This window comes from Narcine bancroftii, chromosome 1 (genome assembly GCF_036971445.1).
Source record: "Narcine bancroftii isolate sNarBan1 chromosome 1, sNarBan1.hap1, whole genome shotgun sequence".
Classification (NCBI taxonomy): domain Eukaryota; kingdom Metazoa; phylum Chordata; class Chondrichthyes; order Torpediniformes; family Narcinidae; genus Narcine; species Narcine bancroftii.
In genome coordinates, this window is record NC_091469.1 from 99,733,839 (window position 1) to 99,753,893 (window position 20,055).

Sequence of the window (20,055 nt, forward strand, 5' to 3'; positions counted from 1 at the left end):
ATTAATAACAATGACTAAAGATGCTCCAATATTGAAGCATTTGCTTAATATTTTAAATAAAGTTAAATTAGAAATTAATGGAATTTTTTTAATCATTAAAATCACCATTAATTATTCTTTTAATTTTTTTAAAAAGATAACCTTTTTCTGAATATTTGGAATAATTAATTTCTAAATTGGGAGATTTTTATGATAATGATAGATTGATTTCATTTGATCAATTAAAAATTAAGTATGATATTCATAACCCATTATTTTCAATTAAGAGCCTATTTAAGAGAGAAATTAGGATCTGATATGATTTTTTTTAATCTTACAGATTTAGAACAGGTTATAGTTGATGGAATGACTAAAAAAATTCATTTCAATAAAAAGCATATATGTTGCACAAGAAAAAACACCTAAATTGGGTTTGATTAATTCAAAGGAAAGATGGGAACAAGGTTTAAACAGAACAATAGATCAGCAGGTTTGGCAAGATTTATGTAAAGAAGTTATGTCCAATACTATTAAAGTAAGGTATAGATTACTCCATTATAATTTTTTGCATCAATTATAAATTACACCTCAGAAATTGAATAGATGGAGATTGGATATATCGGATCAATGTTTTAGATGTGAAAAAGAAGTTGGAACTTTTTTTCACTCTACATGGTCTTGTTCAAAAGTTAAACCTTTTTGGATTTCTGTTAGTAAGTTTTTCCGTTAAATTCTGAATTATTATTGTTGGGAAATTTTGAGAATATAACTCCTAAATTATCTTTATCAGATTTTCAATTGAAATTTATAAAGTTAGTTTTAGTAATAGCAAGGAAATGTATTGCTGTTACTTGGATATCAGATGTTTCATTAACATTAGGAAGATGGCAAACAGAGATTCAAAGTTGTATTCCTTTAGAAAACATTACATATAATTTAAGGGGTAAATTTTCTGTATTTTAACTAGTTTGGAGCCTTTACGCTAGAATAATGAGATTAAAACAATGATTTTTTTTGTTTTAAATTCTCAAAACCAGTGGAGTTTTCCCTAAATGAGTAATAGTCTTTGGAAAAATGTTCTTTTTGGGATCCTTGAGTATCATCTGAAACAATACAAATTTATATATAATTACATTATTATGTATTTTAGATATAGATTTTAGTTATTGAGGTTAGTTAAGGTGGGGGGCTCAGTTGGTTTTTAAGGTTTTTTTAGTTTTTGTAGTTTTTTTCAGGTTTTATTAGTTTTTTTCTTTTTCTTTATTTTCTTTACTATATCTCAACATATATTTGTAAAGACTAAAACATTGTGATTTGATATTAACTATTATAATTTCCATGACACTAAACCAGCGCATGGCATGGAGCAGCACATCGAGATCACCAGACCACCAGTGTACGCACAGGCATGGCACCTCCCGCAGGACAGATACCTCCAAGCCAAGTCAGAGTTTGCTGCCATGGAGGAGTTAGGTATCATCTGCCATTCAAAAAGCACTTAGGCATCCCCGCTGCAAATAGACCAGAAGAACTCCGGTGGTTGGCGTCCGTGTTTCGACCACAGATGACTCAATGACATGACAGTTCCAGATAGATACCCCATCCCACACATCCAAGACTTTGCTACACGGCTCCAGGGTTGCCAAATTTTCCCAAAGGTGGACCTCGTCAAGGGGTAACATCAAATTCCAGTATATCCTAACGACGTCCCAAAAACAGCCACCATTACACCTTTCAGCCTTTTCGAGTTCCTCAGGATGCCTTTCGGACTAAAGAACACAGCCCAGATGTTTCAGCATCTCATGGACGTGGTTGGCAGGGGACTTGATTTCATCTTTGGCTATCTGGATGACATCATCATCGCCAGCCCTGATGCCAGCACACACAGAATGCACCTGACTCGACTGGTTGCAGGAGTTCAGACTCATGGTGAACCTGGCTAAGTGCAAATTCGGCCTGGAAACAATTGATTTTCTTGGACATTGTATCATCTGCGAGAGTGCTACACTGCTGCCGGATAAGGCCAAGCACCATCAAAGGCCTACAGTTCCTTTGAACTTTTATCATCGTTTCCACCAGGAAGCAGCCACCCTCATGCAACCCCTATTTGACCTCATCAAACTCAGCAACAAGGTGCTCCTGTGAGCACACGAAACCATTGATGCATTCCAGGCAACTAAAGTGGCTCATCCTGACTCTTCCTGACCCCCAACAGATACATCAGACAGAGCAGTTGGTGCAGTGCTTGAGCAATGGGTCGATGAACAGTGGCACCCCTGGCCTTCTTCAGCAAATATCTCCAGACACCAGAACTCAAATACAGCATGTTCAATGGTAAGCTGTTGGCCCTGTACCTGGCAATACAACATTTTGGGTACATGTTAGAAGGAAGGGTTTTTGTCACCTACACAGACTGTAAGCCACTCACTCATGCACTCAGCAAGATTTCAGACCCATGGTCGGCGAGGCAACAATGACACCTCTCCTACATTTCGGAGTATGCTACGGACATTCGCCACACTACAGGCAAGTGCAACGTTGTGGCCGATGCTCTGACCAGACCAGCCACCTCCACTATCTCAGGAGGACTCTATTTTCTCAACTGGCCAAAGACCAGGTGGAGGATCCTGACATTCAGGCCTACTGGACTGTCCTCACCAACCTGAAGGCTAGCGATTTCTGACCTTCACCGGGGAGCCCAACTTTACTGTGAGACAGGCTTCCCCAGACCCATCGTACCTCACGACATGGTTACAATGGGTGTTCGACCAAATTCACAGCCTGTCACATCCTTCGATAAGGTCCAAGGTTCACCTGCTGTGTGACAAGTTCACGTGGCACGGCCTCTGCCGCGACATAATTCTATAGGCTAAGACTTGCTTAGATTGCCAGCACACCAAAATGAACAGACACACCAAGACCCCTCTCCAGAGTTTCGCCCCGGTGCAACACTGGTTTGACTACGTGCACGTGGACATCATTGACTCACTCCCCATGAGCCAAGTATGCAGTATTTATTCACAATAGTTGACCGTTTTAGCCATTGGCTGGAAGCGATTCCCCTGCCCACATGTGACACAGAAACTTGCGCCAGAGCTTTCTTGTCCACTTGGGTTGCATGCTTTGGCATCCCAACCCACATCACCTCGGACCAAGAGGCCCAGTTCACGTCGTCGCTCTGGGTCAACCTCGCCAACTTCTATGGCAGCCATTTGCACCACATCACAGCCTACCATCCTCAGGCAAAAGGATTTGTCGAATGTTTTCACCGCCATCTGAAAGCAGCCCTGAAAGCTTAACTACAAGGCCTGAATTGGATGGACGAACTCCCATGGGCACTGTTAGAAATTTGCAAAGCACCAAAAGAAGACCTGCGAGAGTCATCCACTGAGATATTGTACGGTTCCCCACTTACCATCCCGGGGACATTCACTTCAACCCTCATGCTCCACAACCCAGTGCCTTAGATGTCTTTCAGCGCTTGAGAGAACAGGTGGGTAAGCTGAAACCTCCTCCACCTCCCCAACACAGCTCTCCACCCTGCCACGTCCCTGCAGATCTACAGTCCAATGACTGTTTTCGTTCACAGAGAACATCAAGGAACACCCCAGCAATGCCCCTATGAGGGCCCATTCAAGGTGTTACAGTTTTCACCCTGGACATTGGCAGGACATGTTTACCATTGATCACCTCAAGGCAGCGCATTTGGACTTAAGCCAGCCTGTCCCAGCTCCCCAGGTCAGACACAGAAGACCAGGTGGCAGCAATTCTGGGGTGGGGGGGGGTGGTGTAATGGGCTGAATGACTGCGCGGTTAAATGGGCTGATTCGCCGCCCCAGTCAGTTGGTACAAGATGGCACGGGCCCCCTTTCCTTCTCACGAGAAGCTACGTTTGGTGACACGTTTTGCCTGGGAGATGTTATCACTTCCTGGTTGCACGTCACTGGGCAGCCAGTGACTCCACAATGCACTGATGTCACTCCCATAGACCAGCGTGCTCCAGATAGCAAGTGGGTCGACCCCTAAAATCAGCGCGAGAGATTCAAATAAAGTCAGTTACTGGGTCATCCTTGTGTGGACGTACTTCATTTCAGTAGTACTGCCGTTAGCAGCCGCTACACAGATTTTAAAAAATGTAGGTTTAGTTTGCCAATCACGCAATACACAATCTAAAGCAAATGGAAAATTCATTTATCCAGCATGAAACAATCCCCAGAGGTGCTGGATACCAGGAGTTTTAAAGCTTGAAATCTATAGGTTTGCATTTCCCAAGTACCACCTATTGACAGATTGATCAGCCACTTAGCAAAAAAAAAATTGTAGTTACAGGCACATATGCAGGACAAGTATTCATGTATACCAATAAATAATTAAATATTGTTTCATAGATATGACTGTCTCAGGTGACTATTGAGAGCAGTTCCTTTGGACATTCAGCATTCTCACTGCCTGTGGGAAGAAGCTTTTACTCAGTCTGATGGTGATGGCTCTGTTACTCCTGTACCTCATTTCTGATGGGAGCAGCTGAAAGATAATGTGTCTGGGGTGGTAAGGTCCTCAACGATTTTGTGAGCCCTCTTCAGATAACGATCCTGGTAGATCATGTGAAAGGTCGGAAGGGAGACTCTAGTGATCCTTTCTGTCACTCTTATGATCTTGTGGATTGACCTCATCCATTTCTCTGCAGCAACCTTACCACACTGTAATGCAGCCAGCCAGGATGATGCCTCTTTCAAATACACATCGCTGGGAATCAATACCTCTCTCTGCAACTGGATTCTGGACTTCCTATGAGAAAGACCACACTCTGTCTGGCAAAATGGTGGCCAGAATCCTTGCCTGCTTCCTATGGAAAGTTAACAAAATGGTGGCCAGTATCCTTGCCTGCTTCAGTCTTCTCAGGAAGTGCAGTCGCTATTGCACCTTCCTGACAAGTGAGGAGGTGTTTAGTGTCCATGATAGGTCACTAGTTAAGTGGCCTCCAAGGAACTTGGTGCTCTCTACTCTCTCCACTACAGAGTTATTGATGTGTAGTGGAGGGTGGTCATTCCTTGTCCTCCTGAAGTCCACAATTAACTCTTTAGTTTTGTCCACGTCGAGACTCAGGTTGTTACTCTTGCACTATTTCATGAGATTTCCACCTCTACTTTGTGGCCGATGAGGCCAATAATTTTTTTTTAAATTTAGACATGCAGCATGGTAACAGGCCATTTTGGCCCACGTGTCCGTGCAGCCCTATCACACCCAATTAACCTACAACCAGTGGTACATTTTGAACGGTGGGAGGAAATCTGAGCCCTTAGGGAAAACCCACGCAAACATGGAGAGAACGTAACAACTCCTTACAGACAGCATGGGATTTGAACCCCAGCCCCAATTGCTAGTGCTATAATGGCATTGTGCTAACTGCTATGCCAACTGTGCCACCCTACTGTCATGTCATCTGCAAACTTAATGACTATATCTGGCGATGCAGTCATGGGTCAGTAGTGTGAACAGGAGCGGGCTGAGCACACAGCCCTGAGGTACGCCAGTGCTCAGCGTGACCATGCTTGACGTTCTGCTACCAACCCAGACAGAGTGTGGTCTTTCTCATAGGAAGTCCACAATCCAGTTGCAGAGAGGGGTATTGATTCCCAACGATGTGTATTTGAAAGAGGCATCATCAAAATATGTGTGGAATCTATGATTATCATTGCACGAGAATCAATTTTTTTAAAATGTTTTTAACCAGAATTTTCTACTGTGTGATTTTTGCAAATAGAGCTACTTCATGCACTTGCATCTCACTGAACAATTCAGGTTTGCCAATATGTGAAAAAAAATCAGACAGAAATGCATGTAACACAAACCAAAAGACTGTGCTTCTGTAAAAATAAAATTTACATTTTTACAGCAGATTTCACAACCTCTGAATTCTCTCAAAATACGTTTTAGTTGGAGAAATACTTCAGAATGTGACTGCTATAATATAGAAAGAAAGGCACCAAATTTCCACACAGTGATTTCCCATTTACTGGGACAAAATTATCTGTTTATGAATGTTGTTTAATATGTATTTTTATGCACAGTTTTATTGACTGAGAAAAATGGAATAGTGCCAATCCATCAGTCTCCTTCTATCCAGTACCACAGGTGGAACAGATCTAGGGTGCTGGATGTATAGTTTCCATGCAATGTTTGTTCATTCTCAGGCAGGCTGTCACCTAAAATAAGGGAAGAAAACAAATAAATGGTATCAAGCATTTTATTAAAGAAGTTTATATTCCTGCAGGTAAAGGTAATAGTAGATCTCATTAACAGAGTTTTCTATTTTTAGATTGAGGTGATAGAGCTACAGCAGCAATCTCCATCTTGTGACCAGTACTTTGGAAAGACAATGTTTATCTGGGTTCCAAACCTTCAGAAGAAGAGGAAATGGCAGAAAAAGCATGCACAATCGTAAGGAACTACAAGCTTGTTTTCTCTAAACTGGACAGGCAAGTTGACATAGAGGAACCATCATGAAATTGTCAGAGTGAGCATGCCGCCCATAGCAACTTTCAATCAGCATTATAAGTTGGAACTCCAGGCTACAATTATCAAATTAAGGCAGGATACAAAGACCAGAGTAGTATTCTCTTACAGAATATTATAGTGGGACTTAAATGAAGTTTAAAGGGGTTGATATGTAAAAAAAAAAATTATTTTGGTGAGAAACAGAGAGAAGGGAACCCTTCCAAAAAATTGTCTCCCCTGCACCCATTTTGGTAATGTATTAATGCTAAGGAATCAAGATGGGTAAATGAAGTTAAGATGCAGATTCATCATTATCCATTGAATGTCAGATCAAGATCGAGGGAATGGGCATTCTGTGTCTTTGATCATGAGAGTGAAAAAAGTTTTGCCAGAAATGTGAACATTTCTCTATTTCATATGGTGAAATTATTTGGATGCAGATAATAGCATTAAACATTCCATTGAAGATCAGGGTTCATGTTGATATCCTTTACTGAGAGAGAGCTTGTTGAGATTGGATTTTCATGCACAGAAAAAACACCTGGAAGCAAACTTTTTTTTAATTGTTGCATAGGCACAATATCACCTTTGGAGTAAGAGTAATGTATATTTGTATGTAAGTACACACCTGGAATTTCAAGCCCAACACAAGGTACTTACATTTTCCATAAGATGCAGGGCAGAATTAGGCCATTCGGCCCACCAATATTCTCCACCATTCAAATCATTGTTGATGTACTTTTCCTCTAAACCCCATTCTCCTGTCTTCTCCCTATAACCTTTGACACTTTTGTTAATCAAGAGCTTATCAACCTCTGCTTTTAAATATACCTAATGACATGACCTCCACAGCTGTCTGTGGCAATGAATTCCTCAGATTTTCCAGCCTCTGGATGAAGAAGTTTCTCGTCATCGCTATTCTAAAGGGATGTGCTTTAATTCGGAGGCTGTGCCCTCTGGTCCCAGACTCTCCCACTACTGGAAACATCTCCACCTTCTTTTGATCTCGCCCTTTCAGTATTCGGTAGGTTTCAGTGAGATCACACTTTCTACTTTCCAACTAAACAAAAATCAAACTGTTTCTGATGTTGGCTATTCAACAATGAATGCACTACAGCCTAAGTGTGATTTTTTTTTTCCCTTCACATCCTTGGCATCATAGTACTGTGAACTGGAGCAGAAAATTTCTTCACAATCCAGGCTCTGAGACTGGAAGGCTGTTTGCAGAGTGCTGACTGCTTTTTGGTTACAATAAACTTTTATTAAAGGGATTTGAGTGCTGCTAGCAAGGCTACCAAATGTTTTCCATACCCAAGTGAGCATGGAATTGAATTAGTTCTGGTCCTTTTGGTCTCTATAATTGACAATTCTGGGCCACAGGCGATATCGTTAAAATACTTTGAGAAAGAAAAATAATGTGTGTATTGAATGTATGTGTCTAATTCATAACTTTTCCTCTGATTTATGTTGGAAGATTATTTTTTAAAATTAGTTGGCAAGATTTAATTTTGCATTGGGTTTTTGACCTATCAAGTTATGCTAAATGTGAAAGGAAAATCGCAAGTTCTGGGGTCGCAGAAGGAGAAGTACTATCTGTAGTGAGAGAAGAAGAGATGGTGATCAAGCCACTGACTCTTCAATGGAATTGAAAAATTTGGAAAACAAATTTGGTTGAAGTTGCAGAGAGGAAGAGGAGTGGAGAAAACCAAGGGAATGAGTCAAGCAGAGATTGAATTGATGAAAATACATGAAAGGGCCTCATCCATCCTCATGAGCAACATGCTGGTTTTGGCCAAGGGGCACAAACTATGTCTGTTCTTCGAGCAGATTTTTCTGAAACAGCTACCCGAGAATATGCCAACAAGGATTTCAGCGATCCCAGGAGAATCAGATCCCGGGCTGACTTGCTCTAGAGAACGAACAAGAACAACAGCACTGTGGTGGAACAGGTGACTCGGCCCCGCCCACAGCGAATGAGAAGGCCGCAACAAGTGAAGGAAAGGAAAGGGGACTCCCCCATCGACTAGTACTGTTTTTATCATCAAAGATGGGGTATGAAGGCCCATTAATGCTGCCTCCCCTGCATGTTTCAGAGAAATGCTGTGGCCACCCGTCACTAATGGCTATGTCAATTGGCAAACGAGACAGCCTTCTCCACGTCTGGGACTGTCTCTCAGGACGATGTTTCTTTGTTGACATGGGTGCCGAGATCAGGATCTTTCCCCCACCTCCCTCAGCCTACGACACCTGGAACGGGAAGCCAGGCCCAGTCCTAAGAGCAGCAAGCAGTAGCAGTATAAGGATCTTCAGCACCTGCACCATCCCACTCTGTTTTGGCAAGAGCTGCTTCATGTGGACCTTCACACTGGCAGCGGTGGCACAGTCACTCTCGGGAGCAGACTTCCTCCAGGTCTACTGTCTGCTCATGGACCGCAAAGGGTTGGCGGTTGGTACATGCCAGGAACTTCCAGACTTTTTCTCTGTGTGAAACTAAGTTACAATGAAAAAACATTTGCAGGTGGTCTCAGTATAGTGGTTTATAAGACCATGGACAGCATGGAAATGGGGCAGGAATTGAAAAAGGGGCCACTGGGAGATCCCCACTATTGCGGCAGATAGAGCTGAGGAGTTCAACAAAGCAATCTCCCAGCCTCTGTCCAGTCTCTCTGATGTAGAGGAGACCACTATTGGCAGTAGATGGCAGTAGATGACCCCTGCAGATTCACAAGTGTTGCTTCACTCGGAAGAACTGTTTAGGGCCCCGAATGGTGGAAGTGTGAACAGCTTTTACATTTGGGAAATGTAATGTGATATTGTAATGCCATATTCTGTGTTAGATGTGCTGTCACATTCCAAAACAGAATATGTGACATAATAAACTCAGCACTCCATTAGGCTGTTTTTAATAAAACTAAGAATGTAGATATTTACTTAAGTTTTCTCCCTGCTTCAAATAGCATCATGCAACCACAGTGTGTCTCTGTCAAAGAAATCTGCTTCCAGGGTCAGCCATATGATGAACTTCATGGACTGTCAGTAGAACAGAAACAAAGACAAAAGATGGTGAGTTTCATCTTACATGGACTCTTGATGTTTTCTGCCACTTTCAGTACAGCTGGCATGTTTGCATCAGTATATCTTGCTTTTTTCAAACAAAAATTACATTTATATAGGTCCTTTCAAATCCAAGTGTGGCAATGTTTTGCAATCGATAATATACTTTAAGTGTTAAAATGTAAAGAAACATGCAGCTAATTTTCACACATCAAAGTCCAATGGATGATATTCAGGTAAACACCAATTTCTTTCAGAGATGTTGGTTGAGGGATAAATATTAGTCAGAAGCCTCACCCTGGGTTATTTTTTATATTCACTTGAAAGACCAGATGACATCTCAATCTAACATCGAACCACAAAGATGTCATAAGAAAATAAAATACTATTCCTTTTGTTTCCTGCACTCTTCCCTCTCTGAAACTTAAACAGGGCTAAGTTCCCACCTTTTCTGATGAAGGATCATTAATCCAAAATGGTAACTCTTTTTCTGCTTGCACAGTTGCAAGCAGATCTGTTGTGCCTTTCCATAGTGATGTCTATTAGAATTGTAATGAAATGTCAGTCAACAGTGCATCTTTTTATAATATTTTATTTTTAATTTTTCAAACTCAGTGTCAACAATACATAATCCATGATAATAAAACACGCATTTTCCAATTATATACAAATTTCACATTGAGTCCAATTTCCCCCCTCCATTCTCCCAACTAATATATCCAGAAACAAAATTAAATAGACAGTTAATCTTAAAAGAAAGGCCGCAACAATAAGTTAGTCCTCATCCCCTTTTCTGTAGCATTTTACAGTGTCCCTTTACCTTCTAGACATATTAGGGACATAAGGACCAAAAAGTAAGACAAAACAACTACACATAAATTCTTACAAAAAAGTAAAATCAAACTCAATGAAAGTACAGAAATCGTAGGATTTGTAGGGACTGCACCACCAGCTTCCATGTCTTTACATTTTCGTGACTCAACCTAATTAAGATGGATGGATCCCACCACCCCTCCCTCCAAGGAGAGGGTAGACAGGAACAGACAGAGCGTATAAAGCACAATGATCCATACTATGTCTTTTCCCCTATATAATGCAGGTACAGTTGGCAAATTTTAAGGAAGATGTAGTATTTCCCTCTTAAGTTATAGGTAATTTTCTTCAGGAGGTTAAGTGTGAATCTTTACATTCTGCTAACTCAACATTAAGAGTATTGCCACAGAGTGTTAATCATTGTTCTAAGGTGATTCCACTTCATTTATGGCCAAGAAAACAATCATATACTTATCAATTAGCCCTACAAAAATAACTCCAAATGGAATGTAATTTCTCCAAGAATGACTATCTTCATTTTTTTCCCATATATTTTACACCCAGCAACCTTCATGTCTCACGTTAATCAATGTACTTGTACCAAATGTTTTTATTGATTCAACTTCCATTACCTCTCATAGTATAGCACTGCACAAACTAATAACCTGTAGTGGCTGCTACAACGCAGAAAACACACCACTGAACTTGGTGGGGTTTCCATTAGAACTGTTTATTTGAATTTTGCGTGCACCCCTTTAAGGCCAACGGGAGTTCTCCCCCATGCAGCAGTGATGTCATCATGTGGCCCGAGGCACAAGCTGTAGCCTAAGCCATGAGGTAATGAGCAAGCCCTGATGTGCCATCTTCTGCAGCTGCCCCACCAGCGCAGCGGTACAAATGGGGCCGGTTCGCTCACAGAGATGTGCTCTGCCACACAAACCCCCCCCCCGAACTGGCTTATGCGTCCCGCCGCTTGGGCAGCTGGCCCTTCCGTTTAGGTTGGGCCGTCTGCACGGGCTGGTTTAAGTCCACGTGTGCCGGTTTTAGTCGGTCGACTGTGAAAAGTTCTTCCCTGCCCCCAATATCCAGAGTAAAGGCTTTTCCTGATCACTGGAGGACTTTGTACAGGTGCCAGGGGGGCCAGGTGTGGGCCACGTCGGACAAACACAAACTCTGCTGAGTCCAGCTCTTTGGGGACGTTAGCCGAGTGCTTGCCATGATGGGTGGGTGGTGGGGGTGCTAACGAGGTGAGCTTGTTGCGGAGGTCCACAAGTAGGGTCGGGGTCTCACCTCCGGGCTCGGCGTCTGCTCCAAGAAACTCCCCTGGTAGCGACAGCAGTCCACCATAGACAAGTTCAGCAGACGAAACCTGGAGGTCTTCTTTCAGAGCAATTCGAAACCAAGCAGGACCCACAACAGCTCATCTGTCCATTTGGGTCCTCTCAGCCGTGCCATGAGAGCCGCCTTGAGATGTTGGTGGAAACATTCTAAGAGTCCATTTGCTTGGGGATGATAGGCCATGGTATAATGGAGCTTGATATCCAAGTGGTTTGCCAGATGCGCCCAGAGGGCGGAGGTGAACTGGGCGCCCCTGTGGCTGGTCATGTGGGCTGGAACGCCGAAATGTGCGACCCAGTTTGCGAGCAGGGCTCTGGCGCAGGTCTCAGTGGAAGTGTCCCTGAGGGGGATGACCTCATCGTCCAGTCGACCATGGACACCAGTAGGGGCCCCACTATGTCATCGTGGATGTGGTCAAACCTCTGGGCTGGCGGGTCGAAGTGGTGTATCGGGGCTCTGACGTGGCACTGAACTTTGGATGCTTGGCAATGCATGCAGCTCCTCGCCATCTGGGCATCTTGTTTCTTTAACCCATGCCAGATGAAATGTTCCACCACCATGCACACCGTCGTCTTGACTGAGGGGTGATCAGGTCATGGATCACTCGGAATGCTCCCTGCCTCTACTGTGGGGGGACTATCAGTCGCAGCGAGCCGATTGAGACATCACACAGAACTGGTTTTGTGGCTGCCTGGCAGCTTCAGGTCCTCGAGGTGCAGGCTGGTGATGGGAGTGCAGAGGGCCTGCGTCTCTTTGTTGTCCCTCTGGGCCTGAGCAGGCCAGGGGACAAGTTGTGGGTTGGTCTGGAACGCGTGTCAGTAACAACATTGTCCTTACCAGATGTCAGTGGTGAACTCCGAGATATAGGAAAGATGTCACTGCTGGCAAGCCATCCAGGGATCCTTAGCCATGGCGAGGGCTTGAGCCACCGGCTTGTGGTCCATGAAGGCGGTGAACGGTCTGCCCTCCAGGAAGTAGCGGAAGTGCCTAATCAAGAGGTACAAGGCCAGGAGTTCCCATTCAAACGCACAGTACTTCAACTCAGATGGTCAGAGGTGCCGGCTGAAGAACGCCAGGGGGCGCCACTGCCCATTGACCTCTTGCTCCAGGATGCCTCCGATAGCCATTGTGGACACGTCCACAGAGAGTGCTGTGTGGACGTTGGGTCGGGTTGGGCCAGCAAGGTGGCACCCTGTCTTGGCCTCTTTCGACCACTTGAGTGTCTTTTGCTTAATGGACAGTGGGCGCATTATGTGTGCGGCCCTGGGAATGAAACGGTGGTAGAAGTTAACCATCCCAGTGAACTCTTGCAGGTCCTTGAGGGTGTCTGGCCTGGGGAACTTTTGTATGGCCTTGGCCTTGACCTTGTCTTGTGATGGTGCTGCCCCATCCACGGTGATGGTATGGCCCAAGAACTGTAGTGACTCCTTCCCGAACTGACATTTGGCCACGTTGATGGTGAGGCCAAATTCAGCCAGGCAGGCGAACAGTGTGCAGAGGTGGGTCTTGTGCTCATCGTGATCTCGACTAGCGATTAGGATGTCATAGAGATAGATGAACACGAAGTCTAAGTCACTGCCCACTGTGTACGTGAACCACTGGAAGGTTTAGGCTGCGTTCTTCAGGCCAAAAGGCATCTGAAGGAATTCAAAAAAGGCCGAATAGGGTAAGGATGGCGGTCTTGCCAATGTCATTGGTGTACGGGATCTGGTGGTAGCCCCTGACTAAGTCGACCTTGGAGATAGCCTTGGCGCCATGCAAGTTGGCCGTGAAGCCCTGGATATGGGGATAGACTATCTGTCAGGCGTGGTTGCGTCACTGAGCCGGTGGTAGTCCCCACACAGGTGCCAACCCCTGGAGGCTTTGGGGACCATGTGTAGGGGAGAGGCCCAGGGGCTGTCTGACCTGTAGACTATGCCAAGCTTCTGGAGGTGGGAGAAATCCTCTTTCATTAACTGCAGCTTCTCCAGCGGCAGTCATCTGGCCTTGGCATGGAGTGGAGGGCCCTATGTGGCAATGTGGTGGCGAACGCTGTGCTGGGGCATGGTGGTGGTGAACTCGTCGAGGATGCGGGTGTATTCATCCCTGGGCATGCAGACGGTTGCTATCCCTGGCCTGTACGCATTGAATGGCTCTAGACGGAGGGTCTGGAAGGTACGAGCGTGCATGAGCCTTTTGCCCTTCAGGTCGACCAGCAGGTTGTGTGCACGGAGGAAGTCGGCTCCTAACAGTGCAGTTCTTAAGTGGCCAGTAGGAACTTCCAATGACATTTATCCTGCCCAAGGAGTACCTGAGCAGTTTGTGTGCCGAAGCTCTTTATGTCGGTGCCGCTCGCTGCCCACAAGGTTGGCTCTTGTGTGGGTCTCAAGGGCGGTCGGGGCAGCATGCTCAACTCTGCTCTGGTGTACACCAGGAAATGCCATCCATTGGTCTTGTGTACCAGGTGTAAGAGGCTGTGCATGTGGCCAGCCATTGCAGCCATCAGCGGCAGCTGACCCGGTCATTTCCCTGGTATGAGCAGGGTTGACAGCATTTGCAGGCTTGTGCTCCCCAGAGTTGGTGATAGAAGCACCAGATCGACTGGTGCTCCTCCGTCTTCTGTCTGGGGGCAGTCTGTGGTCAGCTGGGTGTAGGGTAGGTGACCTGGTTCATGGTGGTCTCATTCTCTTGCTTTGTCTGCCACAACACGTCAGCGTGGGCTGCGACATTCCTGGGGTCTGAGAAGTCCTCGTCTGCTAGCAGGAGCTGGATGTCTTCCAGCATTTGTTCGAAGAAGGCTTGCTCAAACATCAGGCAGGGTTTGTGACCCTCTGCCAGTGTGAGCATCTCATCCATTAAGGCAGATGGGGCTCTGTCCCCCAGGCCATCAAGATGCATCAGCCTGGCCACGTGCTGCCGACGAGTATCCGAAGGTGCTGAGGAGGAGGGTTTTGAGGGTGATATACTTGCCCTTCTCAGGTGGATCGAGGATCAGGTCGTCCACTCTTGCTATCATTTCTTCATCAAGGATATTCACCACGTGGTAGAACATGGTGGAGTCCGAGGTGATCTGCCGGAATCAAAACTGTGCCTCCACCTGCCTTAACCACATGTGGGGCCGATGGGTCCAAAAGGGGGAGAGTTTCACAGAAACAGCACTGATCAACGATGAATCCATGTTTTGAGATCAGATAACATCTGGGCTCTGCAGTGTCACCAATGTAGCGGCTGCGACAACGCAGAAAACACACCACTGAACTCAGTGGGGTTTCCAGTTGAACTATTTATTTGAATTTCGCGCACTGCCCTTTAAGGCCAACGGGAATTCCGCCCCAAGCAGCGGTGACATCATCATATGGCCCGGGATGCAAGCTGTGGCCTAAGCCACAAGGTATTGAGCAAGCCCTGACAGCGCCATCTTCTGCAGCTGCCCCGCCAGCACGGCGGTACAAACAGGGCCAGTTCGCTCACAGAGATGTGCGCCTCCACAAACCTTTCATCTAGAAATATATCCTCTATCCTCTATCCTTCCCGTATCCCGCTGTTTTTCGCTTGAGTTTGACAGCTAAAACTTGAAAGATTCATTAAGGTTGTCATCTTCCAAATGGCCTGAATAGTCTCCTTATCAAAAGCTAGCAAACAAACATAAGTTTTTCTAATCATCCAGAGAAAGAGGGCGAAAAAAAAGACAGCAACAGGAGGACAGCCATACACTTACTTTGCCAGAAAGCAGCAGAGCCTCAAGGGACGGAAAGACATCATGCAACCTTTGTATGAAGAGCACAGAAATGAATTACCAGAAGTGGCGAAGGGGATTCTGACCCAACCAGATCACAGGTAATGAGGGTAAAGTAATCGTGAATCATCTTTTATGCCAAAGGAATGACACAATTTAAGATTGTCCACTTTCCCAGTGATATTATCCAGAGTGAAATGTTTCTCAGTTTGATATATATAATTCTTTAAGGAAATAAATAATACAAGGAATACTGGCTAAAGACAAGCTGATTAGACAGAACAGAACTTGGGAATATAATATAAGCAATGTTGATGAACAATGATGTAGAACAGCAATAGGGGGCATTTAAAATGTTGTTCAACAGATCAGTAAAATATATTCTGCTCAGAAAAAAAGAACAAAACATTAAATAAACATATATATAAGAAATCTCTCATTTAAAATGTCTTACCTACCTAATTAAAAGGTAAGAGAGGCTATTCAGAGTTGTACAGGGTGGAAACATACTCCTTAACCCACTACAATCAAATACCTATCTATACTTTTATATTTCCTCCTGCCTCTTCATCAACTCTTCCTTCTCAATCCCAATTCTCCTACCACCCACCTAGATTATAGCCAATTTACACAGCCATTAACTTCCCAAGCATTGGAGGTTTGGCATGTGGAAGTAAATTGGAGAACACAAACAGACCCTTTGGGTCAAAGGAACAATGTCCAAACCCCACACAGTACCCAAAATCAGGAATGAACCTAGACCTCTGGAGCCTTTAATAGGTACTAGCATTATTTCATTTATTCAAGAAGGTGCAGTGCTGGAGGAGTGGGAGATGGACTTTCAGAGGTACACCAATAATGTCAGATGGAACTACAGAACAGTTTATTTAATATGATGGAAGATAAAAAATCATGAAATTTCGACCAAAGGGGGAAAAATTTAAAAAATCTAAAATTAATTTTAACAGTAAATAGGCAACATGAATTTCAAAAGAGAAAGTCTAATTTTGCCAAACTCATTTCATTATTGGAATAAATAACAATATATCAGCTTGGCCAGTGCAGAAGATGTGATAATTCTGGATTTCCAAAATAGTATCATAAAGTAAACCAACAATATCAGATCATGTTTCATCAGGGGACTTTTTTAGAGTGGATATTCAAGAATATATCATACAAAGACACACCATATAATGATTGCAAAAATTATCAGAATAAATATATAGAAATATTTGGGATGATTTTCATCATTACAGGATACTGTTCATCAGTCTCACAGCCTGTGGGCAGAATCTATTTCCCAGACTGGCAGTCCTGATTTTGATGCTCCTGTACCTTCTTCTCGATGGTAGTGCATTGAAGATATTATGCGCTGGATGGAAAGTTTTCAATCATTCCTTGAGCCCTATTTAGAAAACGCTTCCAGTAAATGTCATCGATAGAGGAAAGGGAAACCCCAGTTATCCTCTTGGCTGCTTTTATGATCCTCCTTATAGGCTTCTAGTCTGATGCTTTGCAGCTACCATATCACACAATGATGCAGTCAAATGGACACACTCAATTGTGCTCCTGTAAAAGGTTGTCTAAATGGGGGCAAGTAGCCTTGCCCTCCTCAACTTCCTTAATAAGTGTAGGCACTGTTGTGCCCTCCTGACTAATGAGGAGATGTTGTGAGTCCAGGATTGCTCCTTCATTATTACAGCCCCCAAATTGGAGAACAACATTCCTCCCTCTATCAAATTAGTCCCTTCATTTTACTCTTTTAAATCCAAGCTGAAGTTGTATTTTTACTCGCAAGCATTTTGAGGTGATTGTTAATTATTACCATGTTGTATGTACAATTCTAAATCTCGGGTACTCATTATATAATGCACTTTAAAAAGTTGCTTAATTTATGATCTTGTGGCGCTTGCAGGAGCTGAAGGAGATCACTGCTGCCACATCATTAGCGACTGTTTTTATTCAAATTCAGCGTGCCTCTTTAAGGCCACCATGAACTCAGTGGAGAGCTCAATGTGACATCATAATCACTGCCCAGGGTGAGCGCTGGAAGGGATGATGGAGTCAGAGAGAGACCTCTGACGATGTCATTTCCCCATGGCTTCCCCGCCACATGGTGATACAAGTGGGGCCGGTTCGCCATGAGGATGTGTGCCACCACAATCTAATAAAGCACTTTGTGGTCAATGTGAGTTGTTTTAAATGTGCTATATAAATAAACTGAACAGGATACGTGGTCCCCTGTATGCATGCCAAGGGTCTTTGTGCTCTCCACTCTCTCCAGGACGGAACCATTGTTGTGTAGTGGAGAATGATTGACCTTCGTTCTCCTGAAGTCCACAATCATCTCCATTGTCTTGTCCACATTGAGAATCAGGTGGTTGTTCTCACACCATTTTACGAGCCTTTCAACCTCCTTTCTCCTCATGTGACTCACCATTATTGTTGATGAGGCCATCTATTGTTGTATCATCAGTATATTTAATGATTCTGTTGGAATTGAATTTGGCAGTGCAGTTGTGAGGCAACAGCCGAAACAGAAATGGCCTGAAAACACAGCCATGAGGTGCGCCAGTATTCCATGTGATGGGGCTTGAGGTTTTATTGCCAACTGTTGTCTTTCCATCAAGAAGTCCATAATCAAGTTGCAAAGAAGGGTGTTGACAGTTTATTCACAAGCCTCAGAGGTATGATCGTGCTAAATGCCACGCTGAAGTCAATGGTGTATGAGGCATTGTTCTCTATGTGGGTCAGGATGGAGTGGAGGCTATTGCATCATCTGTGGACTGGCTTGGACAATTGAATTGTATAAAACATTGGGTTAGGCTACAACTGAAGCAGTGAATCCTGATTAGGTTATATCACTTTAGGAAGAATATAGTGAAGAAAAGGATGAAGAAAAATGGTGTGAAAAACAATCTGATGGAGGAACTCAGTAGGTTGCACAGCACCATGAGAGGGAAAATTAATTGTCAATGCTTTGGACTGAAACCTTTCATAAAGACTGATCATGGAGAAAAAAGGAGAGAGTAGGAAAAGTGAGACGAGCTAGTAGGTGACTAGTGAACCAAGAAGAGGTGAAGGATGACAGATAGATACTAAAATGGTCACAAGAACAAAGAATTTCAACTAAAAGGTTCAAATGGAGAAAGTGGAGGTGTTTAGCTTGGATCAGTAAAGATTAAAGGGAGGATATACAAAATTAGACTGGTTTAGAGAGTAAATATAGAAGGAAGCTGTCCCCATTTATGAATGAAGATTTAAAATTTGAGGCAAAGTGTACAAGGGGGAACATAAAGAAGAGCATTTTACATTCTCTACTCACTGCCTGTAAGAAAGGTGAGGTGAGAAAGGTAATTAAAGTGTTCAAAGGCATATTGAATTGGCACTTGTGGGAAAATAATTTGTAAGGTCACAGGAAAAGAGAATGGAATTGCTGTATTCTAAGGAGTGAAACGCGGAAGTCTGCAGACACTTGATTGTAGTCAAAGCACAGAAATGCTGGAGGAGCTCAGCCAGTCTCAGCATCCAAAGGAGGTAAAGATATATTACCGATGATTCAGGCCTAACCCCTTCCTCATACCATTTTCACCATACCTTGAGGAAGGGGTCAGGCCCGAAACATTGGTAATAAATTCTATGGACGCTACGAGATCGGCTGAGTTCCACCAACACTTCTGTGTTTTGACTGCTCTATACTAAGAGCCAGCTCAAGTACAAGAGACAAAATGCCTTGCTTCTGTGCTGAAATAATTCTACAGTTCTATTCCATGTGAAGTTCTTTATTTAGCATCTTTAACCAGAACATAATGTAAGAGCCAAATAAAACATTGCCCAGATTCCCTGGATAAAGTGAACTTAGATCAGTTCCAAGATGCTCACGGTCTGATGCTTATTTGCTTTCAGGCTGTTAACTACCTCTACAACAATGTTTCTGTGTCTTCCCTCTATAGTGACTGTGTGAGTGAACAAGGTCTAATGCAGCAGTATTCCCCAGCTAAAAGCCAACCTAGGCTCAATTGCTGCGAGTATCAAGATGCTAGAAAAATTCCAGGTCACGCAATGCCGATTCCTGTCAGTAAGAAAGTTCCTCTGCACCATCTCACTGAGAAGCAGAGACAAGGTCAATCAACTTGGCGTTTCAGAAGTTCATGGAAAATGGATGGACAGGTAAATCAAAGATGAAATAGTGATTTGGACCTCAAAGATGACAAATACTAATGGATTGGACATTGAGCGAAATGAGGTGGGTGGAAAACAACATCAGTTCTGCACTTATCTCTCCCTCAAAAGTTGCAAAGATTTTAATTAGCATACATCTCCTTAATAATCATGAGTAAACTACAAAACATTATTATCCATTCATTACCCAAAGTTGTCCCCTGACATTTCCCCACCTCCCAACAAATATAATTTTATACAAGGAAGTTGGAGACTGGCCACATTATAAATTTCCAAGAGCTCCTCACTATAAGTGCTAAGATAAGCCATCCCAGATTGTGAATGAACAAAGCCTGTCAGGACAAGGATGGATGCTGTTGTAACTATCCTTTCTGATGGGTTTAGTCATCTCTTGGTTGCTGCCTGCCAAAGAGCAAGAGCGCACCTTTATAAAAAAATTAGGATAAAAGCTAGGTGCATCCATCCCCATAGACCAG

The 20,055-nt window shown here is 43.7% G+C and overlaps 1 protein-coding gene across 24 annotated transcripts in view; it reads left to right on the forward strand.

Annotated features, from left to right (window-relative positions):
- pole3 (polymerase (DNA directed), epsilon 3 (p17 subunit)) overlaps positions 1 to 20,055 on the forward strand; it is a 143,542-nt gene that overhangs the window by 55,413 nt on the left and 68,074 nt on the right. For 21 of the 24 annotated variants that reach the window (XR_011356329.1, XR_011356328.1, XM_069933509.1 and 18 more), the window contains 4 exons: positions 6,299 to 6,420; positions 9,435 to 9,540; positions 15,329 to 15,498; positions 19,351 to 19,567. Coding sequence is in view for 22 of the 24 variants with exons in the window: in XM_069933509.1 (XP_069789610.1) it covers positions 6,299 to 6,420; positions 9,435 to 9,540; positions 15,329 to 15,498; positions 19,351 to 19,567 (615 nt within the window). In the remaining 2 variants the exon portion in view is untranslated. Of the gene's footprint in view, positions 1 to 1,375; positions 3,473 to 6,298; positions 6,459 to 9,434; positions 9,541 to 15,328; positions 15,499 to 19,350; positions 19,568 to 20,055 lie in introns of those variants that run through there. The other 3 variants (XM_069933591.1, XM_069933583.1, XM_069933612.1) reach the window with 3 other exon arrangements.